Source organism: Telopea speciosissima, chromosome 5 (assembly GCF_018873765.1).
Source record: "Telopea speciosissima isolate NSW1024214 ecotype Mountain lineage chromosome 5, Tspe_v1, whole genome shotgun sequence".
NCBI lineage: Eukaryota > Viridiplantae > Streptophyta > Magnoliopsida > Proteales > Proteaceae > Telopea > Telopea speciosissima.
Genome location: NC_057920.1, coordinates 29036799 through 29058445, shown reverse-complemented (window position 1 = coordinate 29058445; position 21647 = coordinate 29036799). Strand labels below are relative to the sequence as shown.

Below are 21647 nucleotides of genomic sequence, written 5' to 3'. Positions count from 1 at the left end.
CAAGGTTGAGAGGAGTTGACGTAGGCTGGTTTAGCCGAACCACTATAATTCTTGTGTGCCCTCTATTTGCCCAATTTATCTTTCTTTATCTTGTCTTAATTCAAGAAAAATTTAAAAAGGATAATATTTCACTAGTGATAACCTATTCACCCCCTCTAGGTTATCCCACAGTACAAAACCCTGGGGAGTCCCTCAGGGAATACGTCACCAAGTTCACGAAGGAGTCCCTGGAGGTCCGAGACCTATACGACCAGACCCAGCAAGCAGCCTTAGCTAGGGGCATCATGGACCTAGACTTGATCAAGAACCTGACACGAAATGAGACCAAGACAATGAAGGAACTTTTGGAGCGGTGCAACGAGTTCGCAAATATGGTCGAGGTACTGCAAGCTCGAAAGAAAGTGATCGAGGCCAAGCCTCAGGACAATAAGAGATCGGCGCCAGATGATAGTAAAGAGGGCAAGAGATCGAGGACCGAGCGCTGACAGGAGAAGGGTGACCGCCAGTCAAAAAAGATGGACCATCACCCAGAGAGGAATGACTGAGCAAGCAGCCCCGAATTCACACCCCTGAATACCACCAGGTCCCAGATCCTCATGCAAATTCAAGACCGTGGCCTACTTCATTGGCCACGACCCATGCTAGCGAGACTTGAGAAGCTCAACCCCAACAAGTACTATCTCTTCCACAAGGATATTAGACATGACATAGAAGATTCTATCCAACTAAAGAGGGAGATAGAGCAACTTGTAAAGGCGGGAAGCTTAAACAGGTATGTGAAGGGAGGACAAGAGGGCCATTCAGGCCAAGGTGGTAGAGACCATGACCGTGAAAGAGAAGAGCCACGGTGCGAAGAAAGAAGAACAGATCAGGAAAGGGAGAGAGACCGCCCAAAGGAAAGGAAAGACACCCCCATCCTCACCATACTGGGAGGACCTGGGCAGAAGTCTATGAGAAAGGCCAAAGCCCATACTAGGTTCGTGGGAGTAGCTGAAAAACCAAACAAAGTAGCCAAGATCGAGACGGTAATCTCCTTCTCAGACATAGACCTAGAAGGATTGAGCTTGCCACATAAGGATGCCCTGATGGTACAGGTAGAGATAGCCAATCGAGTCGTGCATAGGATGCTGGTAGACATTAGGGTGTCCGTGGACGTGCTCTCGCTAGAAGCTTATAAGCAGTTTGGGTTCGACAATGATCAGCTCAAACTAGAGCTAACCTATCTCTATAGGTTCTCAGGTGCTACTGCCTCCATCAGAGGGACAATGGAATTGCCCATTACCTTCGAAGAGTACCCTCGGCAGACCACAATCATGGTGAACTTCATGGTAGTAAAGTTCATGGTATCCTTCAATGGCCTTCTAGGATGACCATCCCTAATGACACTTAAGGGAATCGAATCATCCATCCACCTGAAGATGAAGTTCCCAATGGAGAATGGGGTGGGCGAGATCAGAGGAGGCCAGAAGAAAGTCGGGGGAGAGTTTTGCGACGTTTGTCAAGAAGAACAATGGCACTACTCGAGGGATGACATTGTGTGTAGAGAACCTCATCAGTGACCAGAGAGATGAATTGACAGAGCGAAGAAGAAAGCCAGTGGAGGACCTCGTCTCATATCCCTTTAGCGAGGACGATCCCTCCAAGGTAGTATAGGTTGGGTCGCTGTTGAGCAAGGAACAGAAGGATAAGCTTGGGCGACTCCTCCAGGAGAACATAAATGTCTTTGCATGGTCGGTCTCAGACATGCCAGGCATACCCCAGTGCATAGCCGAGCACAAATTACACATGGATCCAACTAGGAAACTAGTGCAACAGAAGCGACAAAACTTTGCCCTTAACCGATAGGCCGCCATCAAAGAAGAGGTCAAGATGTTGAGCCATTCGGGGTTCATCAGAGAGGAGAAGTTCCCAACATGGCTCATGAATGTGGTCATGGTACCAAAACCTAATCGAAAGTGGAGGATGTGCGTCGACTACACCGATTTAAATAAGGCGTGCCCAAAGGATGAATACCCACTGCCAAGGATCGACTTGTTGATCAATGCGATCGCTGACCATGAGATGCTAAGCTTCATGGACGCCTACTCCGGATACAACCAGATCCTCATGAATGAGGAAGATGAGTCCTACATCGCATTTCGGATAGATAAGGAGAACTACTGCTACAGCGTCATGCCATTCGGGCTAAAGAACACGGGGGCAACCTACCAGAGGATGGTCAACAAAATGTTCAAAGAACAAATCAGGCGCAACATGGAGGTGTACATGGATGGCATGCTCGTGAAAAGCGTCTAGGCTAAATAGCACATGATCGACCTAGAGGAAGTGTTTGAGGTATTGAGGAAGAACCAGATGAGGCTGAACCCCGTAAAGTGCACCTTCGGGGTAACATCAGGAAAGTTCATAGGCTTCATGGTCTCAGTACGTGGAGTAGAAGCCAATCCATCAAAGATCAAGGCCATCTAGGAGATGTTGCCACCCCGGACGATCAAGAAGGTACAAAGGCTAAATGGAAGGATCGCGGCCCTATCGAGGTTCGTGTCGTGAGCTGGGGACAAGTGCCTACCATTCTTCAAGATATTGAAGAACCTCTAAAATCCTAAAGACTTCACATAGACGGAGGAGTGCCAAAGAGCCTTCAAGGAATTGAAGAGGTACCTAGAGAGTCTGCCACTGCTTGGACGACTAGAGCCTAACGAAGAGTTACAACTCTACTTAGTTGTCACCTCAATTGCGGTAAGCGTAGTGCTACTGAAGGAAGAAGGTAAACTGCAGAGATCTATCTACTACGTCAGTCATGTCTTGATGGATGTAGAGACCAGGTACATTAAGATTGAGAAGGTAGCCTATGCACTCGAGATCGTGGCAAGGAAGCTAAGGCCAAACTTCCAGGCCCATATGGTCATGGTACTCACAGACCTACCACTAAAGAAGGTACTACACAAACCAGACGTATCAGGACGATTGATCACCTAGGCTGTAGAGTTAAGTGAACACGATATCAAGTTCCAACCTCAAATGGCCATCAAAGGCCAGGCCCTAGCAGACTTTATCGCCGAGTGTACTCTTTCAGAGGCCGAGCCAGATGCGGAGGAATCTGGGGATCATGATCAAGGATCATGGGAGATGTTCGTGGATGGTTCAAGTAACGTGGTAGGGAGTGGGGCTGGGTTCATACTCACCAGTCCCGAAGGTTTTTTAATTCAATACGCCCTCCGATTCACCTTCCAGGCCTCTAACAATGAGGCAAAGTACGAGACACTACTAGCTGGACTCCGAGTGGCCATAGCCATCCAGATCACTCACCTAGCCATCCGGAGTGATTCCCAACTGGTAGTAAATCAGGTGAATGGGGAGTACGAGGCGAAGGATGAGCGCATGGCAGCATACTTAGCACGTGCTAGAGAGATGATCATGGAGTTTGTGAAGTTTGAGATAGTTCGAGTATCGAGGGTCGAGAACACTGTAGCAGATGCCCTATACAGGCTAGCAAACAATGAGCTTCAGAATTTGGCCAGTGCCTTGTACGTCAAAATATTGCATGAGCCAACGTACCAGGAGAAACAAGTCAATAAGATCGAGGAGGGGCCAAGCTGGATGGACCCATAGTCAATTACCTACAGAATGATGTACTACAAGAAGACAAAATCGAAGCCAGAAAGATAAGGATGCGGGCAGCAAAGTACACTACCATCGATGGGGTACTATACAAGAGAGCGGTCACTACACCATTGCTCAGGTGCCTAGGACCCAAGGGAGCTAAGTACGCCCTGGCAGAGGTCCACGAGGGAATCTGTGGAAGCCACATGGGGGGAGAGTGCTAGCTTATAAAATCCTCCGCCAGGGGTTCTATTGGCCACGAATGCAAGAAGAGGTGATAGAATATGCCAAAACTTGCGAACAATGTTAGTTGTTTGCCCCAGTACCCCATCAGCTGGCCATAAAATTGACCTCCATCCTTAACCCCATACTGTTCACCATGTGGGGGATGGACATCCTAGGTGACTTCACAGCAGCGTCAGAAAATAGAAAGTACCTAGTGGTCGCCATCGACTACTTCACCAAATGGGTCGAGGCTAAGCCATTGGCAAAGATAACAGAGAACGAGATGGAAAAGTTTTTTCGTAACAAGGTAATCTACAGGTTCAGGGTACCAAGAATCATTGTCACGGACAATGGGAAGCAATTCAACAATCCAAAGTTCAAGGCTTTCTGTCAATCCTACAACATTGACTATCGGCCTGTCTCTATGGCTTACCCACAGGCCAATGGTCAGGTGGAAGTGACCAACAGAACACTGCTTGAGGGAGTCAAGAAGAGGTCAGAGAGAGCCAAAGGTAAGTGGGTCAAAGAGCTTCCTAGTATCCTGTGGGCATATCGAACAACAGTAAGGATGCCCATAGGAGAGAGCCCATTCCGACTGGCATATTGTACCGAGGCCTTGGCACCAGTGGAAGTCCTAGCCATGTCCCACAGAGTCCTGCACTTCAACGAATGCACATATGATGATGGGCTCCGGGCAAACTTGGATTTCTTGGATGAGGTTCACGAGAAGGCACTGCTCAGGAATGTGGCATACCAGCAGCAAATGGCCAAGTACTACAATGCAAGGGTTAAGGAGAGGCTCTTCCACCAAGGAGATCTAGTTCTAAGGAGGGCTCGAGCATCACAGCCCAGGAAGGAAGGAAAGTTGTCTGTAAACTGGGAAGGACCCTACATAATTTTCAAGCGGATACGGCCAGAAACCTACCGCATGAAAACTCCAAGAGGCAAGAAGATAGATCGAGCCTGGAACTCAAAGCACCTGAAGAAGTATTACCAATAGAAGCAACAGTAGTTACGGCTTTCAGCCACACTAGTTCGCATTACAATAGTAGTATTCTATTTTCAAGGATTATTTGAAATTTTTAAAGTAATATTAAGAATTTGTTCTGGGCTATATTTGTCTACCTCTCGGTCATCAGTCGAGCACTTTCAAGCACCAAGGCCTGTTGGCCACGAGGTGTAAGGCCACAAAGGTTTAATGACCATGAGGCGAATGCCAGCAAGGTCTGATGACCACCAAGGCATAAGGCCATTAAGGTCTAATGACCATGAAGCGAATGCCACCAAGATCTGATGGCCACCAAGGCGTAAGGCCACCAATGTCTAATGACCATGAGGCGAATGCCACCAAGGTCTAATGACCATAAGGTGAATGCCACCAAGGTCTATTGACCATGAGGCGAAATGCCACCGAGGTCTGTTGACCATGAGGCCGATGCCACCAAGGCCTGTGGGCCATGAGGCGTAATGCCACCAAGGCCTATTGGCCACAAGGCAATATGCCACCTAGGCTTATCGGTCATGTACGTGAAACAACAAAGAGCAATACACAAGGGAGGTGAGGACCCAACCATAAAAATCTAAGAAAAAGTAAATAACGTCAAAGAAGCAACAATAAGTACAAATCTGAGTTCCAAGTTCAACATCAAATAATAAAAAAAGGGGGGAGGAGTCGTGCCCTCCTCAAGAAGAGCCGCACCCTCCCAGGGGGAACGACAGCTACCCTAACAACTGCAGCAACCGGCTGCACATAGCCCAGGAACCGGGAGAAGTCGTAGTCGGGAGTCCACCCAAGGACATATGCCACTATGTCGTGGATCCCCATATCATAAACCTCCTCGTTGTACTCATAGAACAGGTCTACCAAGACTTGGGATCCCCGAAACTCTGCCATGACCTGCTCACGGGCTTGGACCAAGTCAGCATCATGATCCAGCCTCAAGGTCTGAAGCTCCTCCTCCAATGCTTGGATCCTAGCAATCAAACCCGAACTCTGGGCCTCCAAGGCTATACTCCCAGAGGACAAGGTACTGATCTCCTCAGGCATCCTCCTCTCCTAGGGAGCACCCTCCTTGCAAGCGGCCTTCTACTCCAGAAGTTCCCTCTCCAAACTCCGCAGAGACCGGGCATGTTGGACCCCTTGAAAGACGAACCCTAGAAGCGAAGTACCGCCTCAGTAGTGTGGTACTAGACCTGTAACCAAAGTTGTTATCAGTAACCCTCCAACATACTAGCACCAAAGAATAAAAATCAACTGGCCCTTATCCAACCACTCTCGCGGGATGTCGCTATTGACAGAAATAAAAGCACCCTCCTGGATGTCCCAGGGAAGAACCAGAGGAGATGGAGCTGGCAGGTCCGCAGCGGCACTTGAAGAAGAGACCACCCCCTTGCCCCTGGAGGAGGGTGGAATAGAAGCACCAGATGTAGAAGGAACAGTAGGGATCGACCGTGGAAGCTTGACCCTCGGAGAGCCCCTCCCGGTGCTAGGAGGGTTGGACCCCTTTCCTCTTAGCACCCACTGCTAGAACAACGGTGGGAGGAGTAGGGACCGAAGGGGTGTTGTCATCCCCTACCCCAGCAGAAAGGGCATCTGGAGGAAGCGTGGCCTGGGCAACCACCCTCTAAGCCGCCCTCCTCTGGGAACTGGTCCAAAAAAGCTCGGGGTCCGGTCGCAGGTCCACTGAACAACAGTAACAGATAGAAAAAGAAAATAAGTCAACAATAGATAAAGAAAAAAGAAAATTCTAGGCACAAGTATCAAGTACGGGCACGAGAACAAAGAGCTTACCAGGACTCAACTTCCAAAGGAACAAGAAGGCCTCCGAGTTCAACTCTCGAATATCAAACTTGCTGCATCCCAGGCACCGATTGAGGGAATCGTTCTCAAAGTCGTTTAGCTCAAGAGAATTGTTCACATTCTTTAGGTCAATAGGCTCTCAGATGGACCGCAGAAGGCATTGGGGGATCATAGGAAAGAGGAATCGATCCCTCCAATATTTCACTAAATTGATGAGCCCCTCGAAGAAGTCAAAGTCGGCGAAGGGCCCCTTGAGGGACCGACGACCGAAGTGGTACCACTCATCATCCCCCTTCCTCAACGCGTAAAAGTGCGAGAACAGGGGAATGGTGGCGGCATGCCCCATCCAGGTGAAAAAATACATAAAAGCCCAAGATGACCCTCCAGGAGTTGGGCAATATCTGCCCGGGGGTAAGGTGCCAATGGTCCAAGACCAACTCAACTAAGCGGGGAAGAGGGAAGCGAAGGCCATAAGTGAAGAAAACCTTATAAAGACAAACCTCATCCGCCCAGTGGGAAAAGACATGACCATCGCCCCCAGGGGTGCGGAGGACAACCTCAGAAGGTATATGGTACTGCCGGTGTAGAGATACCAAGTTCGAGGCAGTCAAGATACTAAGGAACCGCCCCATCCTACTAGTGGGGTCTACAGCCGAGGGCGCCACCCCAGAATCACCAGGACACCCGTCAGACCAGAGCCACCAAAGGCCCCCTCCTCATCACTAATAATGGCCCTAGGAGAAGGCAATGGGGGGAGGGTATCCATAGACGAAGGTGAGCCTGAAGAAGGTCCATCCATGGCATACCCCTCCCGGACAGTGGTAGAATCAGAATCACTCGATGACATGGACAAGGAGATGGAAGACTTACTTGGGCAGTACTCTCTAATGTCAAGCTACCAACCCAAGAAAGAAGAAAGAGAACTGCCACATGCAAAAACAAGGAATCCAAAAGTTACCATTATGAAAAAAAAAAAAAAAAAAAACTTTGGCCATGGCCAAACCTGAAAGGCACACGGGAGTGGACGATGGTCACGGGCGACAGCCACGAGTGTCGGGCGATGGCACGAGATGCGAGTGAGGCTGAACAAGCGATGGGTGACTCTGGCGCGGGCCAACGTCTGGGCGAGGCTGAAGCGAGTGATGGCTGACTCGAGCACAGGCGAGGGTCCGGGTGAGGCCGAAGAGGGCGACGGCATGTGGGCGCAGGCAAGCGTTCGGGCAAGGCCAAAGTGGGCGCGGGTGACTGGAGTACGGGTGAGCATCCAGGTGAGGATGAAGCAGGCGACAGCAATGTGGGCACGGTGAGAGTCCAGGCCAGGCATAAGCGGGCGACAGGCGACAGGAGACGCGGGCACGGGCACGGGTGAGCATCCGGGCAAGGCCGAAGCAGGCGACCACTATAAGGAAGTGGGCGAGTGTCCGGGCGAGGCCGAGTGGGCATCGGTGACGATGGGCATTGCCGGGTATTCGAGCACGGCCGAGTGAGCAGCGACGTGGCTGTATGACCAAAATTGTGAGCATGGCTACGAGACCAAGATCGAAGATGGACAAGAACAAGTGGATCAGTGAGTGGATATAGGCTGGACCAAGAGGAGAGAGCTACTTTGCTCAAGGGGAACAAAAATAAACACATGGGGCGCAAATGACATGGTAGCAAGCTTCAAAGCAAGAGGGAAAAGCAAAAAGCAAGAGAGAAATGCAAAAGGTAAGAGAGAGGCAAGAGGAGAAAAAGTGTGAAATGAAAAATGAAAAATGGAAAGAAAGAGATGAAGATATAGCCAAAAAGAAGAGAAAGAAGGTAGAAAAGTGGAAAAAGAGTAGTAGGAAGGATTGGAACCCTCTACCTCTCCCACTTCACTAAATGTTTTATAGCCTAAGCCTCAAACAAAAGGGCCCATAGCTCGAAGAGAAATAGAGGGAATGCCCCAGGAATCAACAATGAGCCTGTTCCTTAGGGAGTTATTACAAGTAGAGGGAGCAACCGAACTAACAAATTCAGTTGGACTCATGCACCGAGAATCATATCCAACGTACAAGGGCGCATGCATGTCTATCTACCAAGAACATCTTCCCTACTGGGACTCTACCTCCCATGGGCGAGCAACCAACTAAGAGATAAATCCTACCAACAAGGAACACTTATCTACTATGAGGACTACTCATCACCGATTGGGACTCTCCACACTGCCATACTTCACTATAAATTCTGAGGTACTCTACCCCATTAACCCATCTTGAATTCTAATTATTCATCTGTTTCTCAGATAGATCTAACTTAGGCATCGGAGAGTCCTACGCCGAAACCACACCAGTTCTCCCTTGTCCCTGACTTCCTTTTACAGATTGCGGCACCCGAAGGACCACCCGACGATTTCTTGACGCAACACTTGTGAAAACTTTGAATACATAGCATGCAAATGTAATATTAATTGGACCGAGTTTCCCTCTACCCATGGTGAATGGAATCCCATTCATCGAGGGGCAAGAGAGGGCGGGGATAGGTATCAAGAGACATGAGGGTATTTTGGAACATACAAAAACCCTAGGAGGGGTTTGTGAACCCTAAGATGGTGGGTGAACGGTGCTCTATGGGTGAAGCAAAACTTTTTCCTTATTAAATGTTGCATCAAGAAATCGCTTAGCAGTCCTTCGAGTGCCGTAACTTGCAAAAGACCCTGGGTGACAAAGGAGAATCGGTGTGGTTCTAGCCTAGAACTCTCCGATGCCTAAGTTAGATCTCTCTAAGCAAATAGATGAATAGTAGTATTTAAGATGAGTTAAGATGTCCCCTGATGGGGCTGTGTACCTTGCGTTTTATAGTAGAGCATGACGGTGTGGAGAGTCCCAGTTGATGTAGAGTGTTTGTCGTAGGTGATAGAGTCCCTGAGTAGAAGGGCTTATCCTTGATAGCTTGTCTTCCCGTGAGACGTGGTGTTACGATAGACCTGGTAGTCATCTTCCTGAGAGACGTAGTGTCATGATTGACTTAGTAGTTGTCTTCCTGTAAGAAGTAGTGTCATGATAGACTTAGCATCCTTGGTGGATAGACCTCATCTACCCCGTTCCTAGTATATGAGTCTGTTCAGACTACATGACTCGATAGGCGGTGGCCTAGAGTCCTTAGTGATGGGATCTGTGTCTTGTTGATGGCGGTGGTGATTGCCGTGTTCGAGGGAGACTGTGCCCGGGGATGACTTGGCCGAAGGAGTTGTCGCCCATTAGGGTTGGCGCCCAGAGGGAGATCCACGCCCCAAGGGGGTTGGCGCTCCAAGGCGTGGCCAAAAACCCTTTTCTTTTCTTTCTTCCCTCTTGCTTTTTCTTCTTTTCTCTTCTTTTCTCTCTCCTACTTTTTTTCCTTTTGGGCGGCATCCATGAATGGATGGCGCCCATTCATTTTTCATTTTTTATTTTTTATTTTCACTCTCTTTCTTCTTCTTTTCTCCCTCCTACTTTTTCTCACTCAAGAGTCCACGCCTTTTGGGCGTGGACCCTTGGCTACCGCCTTTTTTTTTTTTTTTTCAACACTTGCTTTCACTCAAGATTCCGCGCCTTTTGGGCGTGGACCCTTGGCTGCCTTTTTTTTTTTTTTTTTTTCAACACTTGCTTTCATTCAAGAGTCCGCGCCTTTTGGGCGTGGACCCTTGGCTGCCTCTCTTTTTTTTTTTCTTCTTTTCTTGGCTCTCTCCTTGCCAAAGGGGTTGACGCCCATAGGTCGTGGTCTCTTGGCCCTCTTTTTTTTTCGATTTGCTCTCCTTGCCTAAGGGGTTGATGCCCATAGGCCGTGGTCTCTTGGCCGTGGCCTCTTGACCCTCTTCTTCATTTTTTTTTTTTTGTAAGAGTCGACACCCATTTATTGGGCCCTCGTTCGATCCACGCCCGTTGAAGCCCCTTCGCTTAACGCCTGGTGACGCCCATTCGATCCTGATTCGTGCCCTTGGACTCCCATTCGATCCACGCCTGGCAACGCTCATTGATCGATGCCTGGTGACGCCCATTCGATCCAATCCGCGTCTGGTGACGTTCATTCGAGTCGATTTCATGCCTATCCTCGTTGGTCCATGCCTGTCTTCTCTGGTATATAAAATATTTGCTCTCCCTTGGTCTTTGTCCATAGACACATCTTTAGTCGAACCTTGACCTCGACTCCTCGCAAACTTCAACCTCGAACCTCGTCCTTGGACCTTGACCTCGACTCCTAGCGAACTTCAACCTCGGACCTCAAACCTCATCCCTGAACCTCGACCTTGACTTCTCGTGAACTTCGACCTCAGACCTCGAACATCATCCTTGGACCTCGACCTCGAACCCTATATCCATGGTCTGTCGTCTATGACCCTTGGTGGCCTTGAGCCTTGATAGTTCTCAGACTTTGGTGGTTTGTGGATACTGGTGGTTTGCGGACCTTGGTGGCATTATGCCTTGGTGGTCAGCGGACCTTGGTGGCCAACGGGCCTTGATGGCATTGCGCCTTGGTGGTCAACGAACCTTGGTGGTGAACGGGCCTTGGTGGTATAACACCTTGGTGGTAAATGGGCCTTGGTGGCATTGCACCTTGGTGGTTAATGGACCTTGGTGGCCAACAGGCCTTGGTGACATTATGCCTTGGTGGTCAATGGACCTTGGTGGCCAACTGGCCTTGGTGGTCAACGGACCTTGGTGGTTTGGAGGTGTTCGACCGCCGGGTAGAGTAGACGAATGTATCCCCATATAAAATTTCAAATTATCCTTGAAAACTGTAATTGTAATGTGACTTTCTTGTGTCTGTGGGTGACGGTGACTAGCTCACTCTCTGCTTGCTCCTCTTCTTGGTAGTACTTCTTTAGGTGTTCTGAGTTCCAGGTATGGTCTACTTCTTGCCCCCCGGAGTTTTCAAGCGGTATGTCCCTAGACATATCTTCTTGAAAACTATGTAAGGTCCTTCCCAGTTTGCTGATAGCTTCCCTTCCTTCCGTGGCTGCGATGCACTTGCCCTCGTTAGGACAAGGTCTCCCTGGTGGAATAACCTTTCTTGCACCCTGGCGTTGTAGTACTTGGCTGTGCATTGCTGGTATGCCACGTTTCTCAGTAGTGCCTTCTTTGGTACCTCATCCAGGAAGTCTAGATTTGCTCGCAGTCCATTTGTGTAGGTCCTTTCGTTGAAGTGCAGTACTCTGTGGGACATGGTAAGGACCTCTACCGGTGCAAGTGCCTCAGTGCGATATGCTAGGCGGAATGGGCTTTCACCTGTGGGTGTTCTTACTATGGTGCGGTATGCCCACAGGACACTCAGTATTTCTTCGACCCACTTCCCTTTGGCTCCTTCTAGTCTTTTCTTTATTCCATCCAGTAGGGTTCGGTTTGTTACCTTCACCTGACCATTGGCTTGTGGATAGGCTACCGAAATAGGCCGATAGTCAATGCTGTAGCTCTGACAGAAGGTTCTAAACTTAGGATTGTTGAATTGCTTCCCATTGTTGGAGACTATGATCTTTGGCATGCCGAACCTATAGATGATGTCGTCATGGACGAACTTCTCCATTTTGTTCTCTGTGATCTTGGCCATTGGTTTGGCCTCTACCCACTTGGTGAAGTAGTCGATGACGACCACCAAGTACTTGCGGTTTCTTGATGCTGCTGTGAAGTCCCCTAAGATGTCGACCCCTCACATGGCAAAGGGAATGGGATTGAGGATCGATGTTATTTTGGTGGCGGGTAGATGGGGTACTGGGGCGAATAATTGACATTGCTCGCGAGCTTTGACGTACTGTATTGCCTCCTCTTGCATTCTCGGCCAGTAGAGCCCTTGTCGGAGGATTTTGTATGCTAGATGTCGTCCTCCCATATGGCTTCCACAGATCCCTTCATGTACCTCTGCTAGGGCATATTGGGCTCCCTTGGGTCCTAAGCACCGAAGCAGTGGTGTTGTGGCCTCCCTCTTGTACAGTACTCTGTCCAGGACGGTGTACTTTATAGCTCTCATCCTTATCTTCCTTGCTTCAACCTTGTCTTCTGGTAAGACGTCATTCTGTAGGTAGTTAAGTATAGGGTCCATCCAGCTAAGCCCCCCTCCTTGATTTCATTAACTTTCTTCTCTTGGTATGATGGTTCATACAATATCTCCACGTACACTACACTTGCTAGATTTCTGAATTCGTCATTGGCTAGCCTGGACAGTGCGTCGACAGTGGCATTCTGGATCCTGGGAACTCGAACAATCTCAAACTTCATGAACCCGCTGATCAACTCTCGAGCACGTGCTAGGTATGATGCCATTCGATCGATCTTCATCTCGTACTCTCCATTCACCTGGTTCACTACTAGCTGGGAGTCACTCCGGATAGATAGGTGTGTGACTTGAATGGCCTTGGCTACCCGGAGTTCAGCAAGTAGTGTCTCGTATTCTGCTTCATTATTGGATGCTGGGAAGGCGAACCGTAGAGCATACTAGATTCAAAATCCTTTAGGGGTGGTGAGTGTGAAACCAGCTCCGCTTCCTGTGGCGTTACTCAAACCATCCTCGAACATCTCCCACGATCCTCGATCATGCTCCTCTGGTTCCTCTTCTTCTGGCTCCGTCTCTGGTAGGGTACACTCAGCGACGAAGTCTGCTAAGGCTTGTCCTTTGATGGCTATCCTGGGTTGGAACCTAATGTCATGCTCACTCAACTCTACTGCCCAGGCTATCAATCGTTCGGAGACATCTGGCTTGTGGAGTACTTTCTTTAGCGGTAGGTCAGTGAGGACTATGATAGTATGGGCTTGGAAGTATGGTCGTAGCTTCCTAGCCGCGATCACCAATGCATAAGCTACTTTCTCGATCCTGGTGTATCTGGTTTCTGCATCGATCAGCACATGGCTGACATAGTAGATGGGTCTCTGTATCTTACCCTCTTCCTTTACCAGCACTACGCTAACCGCGACGAGGGTCACTGTCAAGTAGATCTACAGTTCTTCATTAGGTTCCGATCGCCCTAGCAGTGGTGGAATCCTTAGGTATTCCTTTAACTCATCGAACGCCTTCTGGCACTCCTCCATCCATGCAAAGTCTTTAGGATTTCGGAGGTTCTTCAACATCCTAAAGAACGGCAGGCACTTGTCTCCCGATCGTGACACAAACCTGGAAAGGGCAGCGATCCTTCAATTCAATCTCTGTATCTCTTTGACTGTCCGAGGTGGTGCCATCTCTTGGATGGCCTTGATCTTGGATGGGTTGGCTTCTATTCCCTGTACTGAGACCATGAACCCCAGGAATTTCCCTGACGTCACCCCGAAGGCGCACTTCGCAGGGTTAAGCTTCATATGGTTCCTTCTTAGCACAGTGAATACCTCTTCCAAGTCAGCCAGGTGTTGATGGGCTTGGATGCTTTTCACGAGCATATCATCCATGTAGACCTCCATGTTGCACCAAATCTATTCCTCGAACATCTTGCTGACTATCCTCTGGTAGGTGGCTCCTGCATTCTTTAGTCTGAACGGCATGACACAGTAGCAGTAGTTCTCCTTGTCTGTCCGGAAGGCGGTGTAAGATTCATCATCCTCATGCATAAGGATCTAGTTATAACCAGAGTAGGCATCTATGAAACTTAGCATCTCATGTCCGACGGTGGCGTCTATCAGTAGGTCAATCCTGGGCAGTGGGTACTCATCTTTTGGGCATGCCTTGTTCAAGTCAGTGTAGTCGATGCACATTCTCTACTTCCCATTGGGCTTGGGCACCATGACCACGTTCGCAAGCCAGGTAGGGAATTTCTCCTCTCTGATGAATCCTGCTCTGCTCAACTTCTGGACCTCTTCCTTGATAGCTGCTTGTCGGTCAAGGGCAAAATTCTACCTCTTCTGTTGAACGGGCTTCCTGGTTGGGTCTACATGCAACCTGTGCTCTGCTATAGATCATGGTATGCCTGGCATGTCAGAGGTCGACCATGCGAAGACATCCATGTTGGCTTAGAGGAGGTGTCCTAGCTCATCTTTCTGTTTGTTACTCAGTAGTGAGCCTATCTATACGACCTTGGAAGGGTCAACCTTACTAAGTGGCCATGGAACCAGGTCCTCCACCGGCCTTCCTCTTCTCTCTGTCAACTCATCTCTCTGGTCGGTGACCAGGTTCTCCATGCATAGTGTCATTCCTCGTGTGTTGCCATTGTTCTTCTTCACAAAGATGGCATAGCAGTCTCTGGCCTTCTTCTGATCACCACGGACCTCACATACCTCATTGTCAGTAGGGAACTTCATCTTCAGGTGGTCAAAGACATATCTTTATATGGGGATACATTCGTCTTCAGGTGGAGGGGCGACACGACACCTCTAAGGGCTATCAGAGACGGTCGCCCTAAGAGGCCATTGAACGACACTATGGATCTGACGACCATGAAGTTTACCATGATGGTCACCTGTCGCTGGTGTTCTTTCGAAGGTGATTGGTAGTTCGATGGCCATAGACACATCTTTATATGGGGATACATTCGTCTTTAGGTGGAGGGGCGACACGACACCTCTAAGGGCTATCAGAGACGGTTGCCCTAAGAGGCCGTTGAGCGACACTACGGATCTGACGACCATGAAGTTTACCATGATGGTCACTTATCGCGGGTGTTTTCCGAAGGTGACTGGCAGTTCGATGGTGCCCCTGATGGAGGCTGTGGCGCCCGAGAATCCATGGAGATAGGTGGGCTCTGGCTTGAGTTGATCGTCTCTGAATCCGAACTGGCGGTAGGCTTCTAGTGAGAACACGTCCACAGACGCCTCTGTGTCTATCAGTACCCTATGGACGGGTCGGTTGGCTAGCTCTACCTGTACGACCACGACATCCTCATGTGGAAAGCTCATACCTTCCAAGTCTGCATCCGAGAAGGAGATCACCGTCTCGGTCTTTGCCATCTTGCTTGACTTTTCTACTACTCCCACGACCCTGGCATGGGCTTTGGCCTTTCTGGTTGATTCCTGCCCCGGTCCTCCAAGTATGGTGAGGATGGGGGCTCCTTTGGTGCCGCTGGGTTCTGGTGCCTCTCTTCTTTCTTCAGTGTGGTTTCTCTCCCTATCTCGATATGTTCTTCTTTCTTCCCTTCTTGGTTCTTCTCTTTCTCGATCTCGACCTCGGTCTCCGTGGCCCGAATGGCCATTGTGTCTTCCTTTCACGTACTTGTCCAAACTCCCTGCTTTCACAAGGCCTTCTATCTCCCTCTTCAGTTGATAGCATTCTTCTGTGTCATGCCCGTAGTCCTTATGGAAGAGACAGTACTTGTTAGGGTTGCGCTTCTCAGGCCCTGCTTGCATGGGTCGTGGCCATCAAATTAGGTCACGGTCTTAGATTTGCATAAGGATTTGGGACCTACTGGTGTTCAGCGGTGTGAACTCCGGACTGCTTGATCTCTCACTTCTCTCTGAGCGACGGTCGCTTCTTCCTGATGGGCGATCGCCCTTCTCCTGCCGATGCTCGGTCCTCGACCTCTTACTTTCTTTGCAATCATCTGGTGCTGACCTCTTATTGTCTTATGGTTTGGCTTCGATCACCTTCTGTCGAGCTTACACTATCTCGACCATGTTAGTGAACTCGTTGCATCGCTCCAGTAGCTCTTTCATGGTCCTGGTCTTATGACGTGCCAAGTCCTTGATCAACTCCATGTCACGGATGCCCCCAGCAAAGGCAGCATGCTGGGTCTGGTCGTCTAGGTCTCTGACTTCCAAGGACTCCTTGGTGAACCTACTGACATATTCCCTGATGGACTCCCCAGGGTTCTGTATCACGTTCAGTAGATTGATCGTTGTCTTCTTATGCTTGACACTGCTCTGGCAGCAGGTCATGAACTGTTCGCATAGCTCTGTAAATGATCCGATCGATCGTGGTCGAAGTCTGGAAAACCATGAGGTCACTGCACCCTTGAGGGATGCGGGGAATGCTCGACAGGATACCATGTCCAATCCACCATAGAGGGTCATCATCCCGTTGAAGTAATTGATATGGTCATTAGGGTCAGTGGTACCACTGTAGAGTTCAAAGGTGGGTAACCTGAACCTGGATGGCAGTGAGGCTGACATGATCTCCTCTGAGAATGGATGTTGTCCAGGGATTAAGTGTGTCTCCCCCTTGGTTTGCTTCTTCAACTCTTCCAGTTTCTCGTCCAACTCTCGGAGTCTCTTATCTAACTCTTCATCTCGTGTTTGTTCCCCATATCTGACTGGTTGTTCGTTGTGTGCTCGTTCGTGTCCCCTCCTGAAAGTCCCCTCCTGCCTTGACTGTTGGCAGGATGGTGAAGGGTCATGCCGTGATGAATCTTATCTTGAACGTGAGGGGCTCTCTTCACGGTAAGTCCGGCTTCACTCTGGTACATGACTTCCTCCTAGTCGACCATCAAACATCGACCTCCGAATGGACCCCTCAGGGTTATGTACCACGGATCGGTGTGATGGTGTTCTCCCCCCGTCCGACCGTGTTGGAGGATTTGCCGATCTCCCCCTAGGTTGAGAAGGCTTTCTCCGCTGCCTGGTGTGCCTGTCTGACTTGTCACCCCTGGGAGGTGTCCTCCTGGGGCTCTGCTCCTGTTGAGGGTCCGTCCTACGACGGTGTGATGTTGCACGCTGCCTCAGGTAGTCACGGAAGAGTTGTTGGTCGTGGAGGATCTGTTGCTGCAGGTCATTGATTTGGCCCACAGTGGCTGGTGCATTAGGATAAGGTACTGGCTCCACGGGGCCTTCAATGGCTGCTTCAGGGTTGAGGTTGACTCCCCCAACCTGTTGGTTCTTTGGGATCTCCCTTTCCTGAGAGACATGGTCAGTGGCTCTTCGACGTGAACTCTCTGGAGGTGGTGATACGTTGCCCTCCCTCTTAGCATTGTTGGTGGAGGGAGCGGTCTTCTTGCCTCGTGGTGCCATGGTTGAACAGTGATGGAAACAAGCTAGTAGAGGTAATGGCTAGTGTCGTTCCCACAGACGGCGCCAATCTGTTGCGTTAAGAAACCACTCAGCGGTCCTTCGAGTGCCGTAACCTGCAAAAAACCCTGGGTGACAAAGCAGAACCAGTGTGGTTCCGGCCTAGGACTCTCCAATGCCTAAGTTAGATCTCTCTGAGCAAACAGATGAATAGTAGTATTCAAGATGAGTTAAGATGTCCCCCGATGGGGCTGTGTGCCATACCTTTTATAGTAGAGCATGACGGTGTGGAGAGTCCCAGTTGATGTAGAGTGTTTGCCGTAGGTGATAGAGTCCCTGAGTAGTAAGGCTTATCCTTGATAGGTTGTCTTCCAGTGAGACGTGGTGTCACGGTAGATCTGGTAGTCGTCTTCCTGAGAGACGTAGTGTCATGATTGACTTGGTAGTTGTCTTCCTGTAAGAAGTAGTGTCATGATAGACTTAACATCCTTGGTGGATAGACTTCATCTACGTGGTAGATGAGGTTCCTAGTATATGAGTCAGTTCAGACTACGTGACTCGATATGCGGTGGCCTAGAGTCCTTGGTGATGGGATCTGTGTCTTGTTGATGGCGGTGGCAATTGCCGTGTTCGAGGGAGACTGTGCCCGGGGATGATATGCCCGAAGGAGTTGTCGCCCATGGGGGTTGGCGCCCCAAGGGGGTTGGCGCCCAAGGGTGGCTGCGCCCAATGGGGTTTGCGTCCGTGGGTGTTGGTGATCGGCGCCTACGGTTGGTCCTTCACTGGCTCTGTCTTGGCCCCCTTCCTTAGGCCGCAACACATGGCGACCTCTGATTGGTTGGTGTGAATTTAGGTTCATCATTAAATATCTAAGAAATCAGACTTAGTTTTTGGGTAGGATAAAAGACCAACTTGTCATAGACATCTCTATCATATCTATTCATAATGAAGACCAAATTAACTAACCGCCCTTAGCTAGAACCTGGCGCAGAACCAAAAGTGGGCCAATAAAACCCAAATCCATCCAGCAATTTCTTAGGTGCGAAGGAATCCTTTATTTTCTAGTCAATCAAAATTATAACAAACGGGTCAAATACGGGACATGCAGTTGAGCTTGATGGTTGCTTGACCCTATCTAATATCAATTTTGGCAATACTACATAAAATGCAATTTGTGCCTTTTACAAACCTAAGTTATTGTTTTCTCATTCCTACTCTTCTCATTTCTCAAGGTGGTTGGTACAATGAGCACTAGTATTAAATAATTATGGTCCATTGGGCTTCCCTGCTGGCCCCTTGTGGATCCTTTTCTAGCCCTCTGTGTAGGTCATACACCAAAAAAAGACTTTTTATATGAGATTTGGATTCATTAGTTGAAAGTTTCATCGTTCAACTAGATGGATATACTTTTTCTTCACCTACAATGCAAGAAAACATTTTATTTATTTTGTTTCACCCATATGGTTGAACAAAAGTTGTTCTAAGCTAATCAAATTTAATTTCTATATTTAATAGATATTTACATCTCCACAAGGTTTTGAAACTCGGGATCGATAACAAAATTTGTCAAAGAAGATTTCGATCCCAATCAGTTTAGGAATAAGAAATTTAAGCTATTTTATGGTGAAAATTGAATCGGTTCAAGAATCAAGAATCGAGAATCGGCCCATGGATCAGTCTAGTTTAAGATGGATTACAAAGAAAATTATTAGAAATCAATCGATTCGGATCTAATTTAGCCGTTCCGATTGGGACTGATCCAATTCCAATTCAAGAAGCAACAATTAGAAACGATGGAAATCAAGATCGATGTTAGCCGATTCTTCAGATAGATTTATGAAATAGAGTAACACCTTTCTAACAAATAATGTCGACAACAACACATTCACAAAATTTTGAATTCCATTGGACATGTTACTTGGCCAAAAAAAAAAAAAAAATTATTAAGAAAAACTTTGCCCTGTCAAACTATGGAATTTTTCTCTGTTTAACTTCCATACCTAGTCAGATTCGTAAGTTCCTCTCATAAGAGATCGAAAATGACGACCTCACACCTATCAAAAAACGATGACAGATGATTCGATGCATAAAAGATTGGAATGTTGTACCAACTACCAAATGAATCCACTTTTGAGATATATACTTTCCAGCACGACCCATTTTTTGAATGCCCTTCTAGAAACTGCCCAAATATATGACGTGTGTCAGATCAGATGGTCCCAAATTGAAAATCTAGAGACTTTCATGGTTGAATAATAATACAAACAGTGCATGGGATTAATTAACTGATTAGGAATATGACGATTCTAACGGACAACTTACCATAACTAATTCTCCACGTGACTCAATATGACGGACGGGATTACGACTAGCCCTCTTCCAAACTGGGCCCGTTAGAATTGACATTTTCATTTTCTTTTTCCTTTTCCTCAGATTTATATTTATTTAGTTTACACTTTGTCTTTAAGGTGACGAACGGGATTTAGAATGTGAACGAAAAATTAATGCTTCAATCACTAATTGGAGCACCATCTCCTCGCTACAGGTGGAATCTGACAATGGGGAGGTGGTTAGTTTGTTAGCTAACTTCATTAGGGTTCCTCCTTTAGAGATTGCAGCGATCATTGCTGATATCAGAGCTTTATCTAGCTCTTTTAATTTTATTTCTTTTCACTATATTTCACGGGCTATCAACCATATTGCAGATGTCCTGGTCAGGAAGGCCCTGTCTATCATGTGTTTGATAGATTGATCGCATTCCACTCAGTGGCTTTAGGATCTGTGTAGGTCTGATGTCATTGGTTATACACATGTTCCCATCCAGTAAAATCCTCTTTCACCAAAAAATTAAAAAAAAATTGGAGCACCATTTGAGATTCAATACATAAGCTTATTGCCTAAGAAACAACGTGGCCAACTTCTAAGGGTGTCAATTGATATGGTATCAGGAATTTGATACCGTTTCAATTTGATGCAGAAGACAAAGAGTATATATCCTATCCAATACAAACTTTATTTTCAATATCAATATCATGACTCCGTATAATTTTTACTCTGTATAAAAAAAATGATTTTTTATTTGAATTATCATCAGTTTTGTGTGGTCTTGATAGTGTTTGTGAAATACGATTTCAACACCCACTCACGAACCACCAACCAACTGATCAAACATCTAATATGAAACTAGGGTTAAAGGGTTTTTTTGCTGATTTCTAGAAGTTCTGGATCATGGGTTTAGGTATCGGTATCAGTATCGGTTTGGTATTATATCCAAATTGTGGTTTAGTTCTCGAAAATCGGATCGGGATCAGTCTTAGTCGATATCAATCCGATACTAATCCGGATCACCCAAAATTGGGCTAGATTGAACAGATTTGCCCTTGCTAAATAGAAATCAGTTTTTATGACCTATTTACCATTTATTTGTTCCAGTGATTTGGTCTCAAATCAATCATGATTGAGGATCAGCCTTGATACCAATCTGATTCGACCAATTTCGGCCAATCCGATGTTCCAAACCATGATCCAAACCAATTCTGTCCAGTGTCCAACACATAGACAGCTTTGCCCTAAAAAGAATATCGGTGTTAGAATATTTTATATTTTTATAGATCAAACTCTTCTCTAGGGAGCCCAGCACCAAGGAGTGCCCAGGAGACCATCTGACGATTGAACTGTGCCACACACATCTCGACGCACGTCAGGATACTTTATTTTTACCATCATCCATACGGTTTCAGGGTCGGTATCAGCATATGCAAAACTGATTTGTCTACAGATGCAATGTTGGTGCCGCATCTGATCCCCTTTATGTAATGCTCGGCAGCTCTACCTACCAATGAATTTTCATGTGGAATCCCTTTTTGTCTTTGATTCTCTTCATTCATTCTTTTAAAAAACGGGAAGAGGATCTACATCTAGTCATCTACATGCAAGCAAGAATTGTGTGATGGAATCTTTTTATGTCGGTATTTTTTATTGACCATCGGATGGACAACATGCATCTCATCCGTTCGTAGATGCTACCCTACATCATTTCCCATCCACCGCTGCTGCATCATGTATGGTTACACCTCCGCCACCACCCTTACAAGGCTACCAGCTGGGAAAATTATCTGTTTCAATTCCTTGCTCGATCAGTTCCCTAGTGCCTATAATAAGGGGGTGGACCCCAT

At 47.8% G+C, this 21647-nt stretch overlaps 1 protein-coding gene across 1 annotated transcript; it reads left to right on the top strand.

Moving 5' to 3' along the window:
- Window positions 1-4108: 4108 nt before the first annotated feature.
- On the top strand, window positions 4109-4825 carry LOC122662931 (uncharacterized protein K02A2.6-like). The gene has a single exon (XM_043858634.1). It carries the CDS (start codon window positions 4109-4111, stop codon window positions 4823-4825), a length of 717 nt encoding a protein of 238 aa, XP_043714569.1.
- Window positions 4826-21647: the final 16822 nt, after the last annotated feature.

Excerpts from the sequence above, each read along its gene's own strand:
- LOC122662931 (XM_043858634.1), top strand. The coding sequence starts at position 4,109 with ATGGAAAAGTTTTTTCGTAACAAGGTAATCTACAGGTTCAGGGTACCA.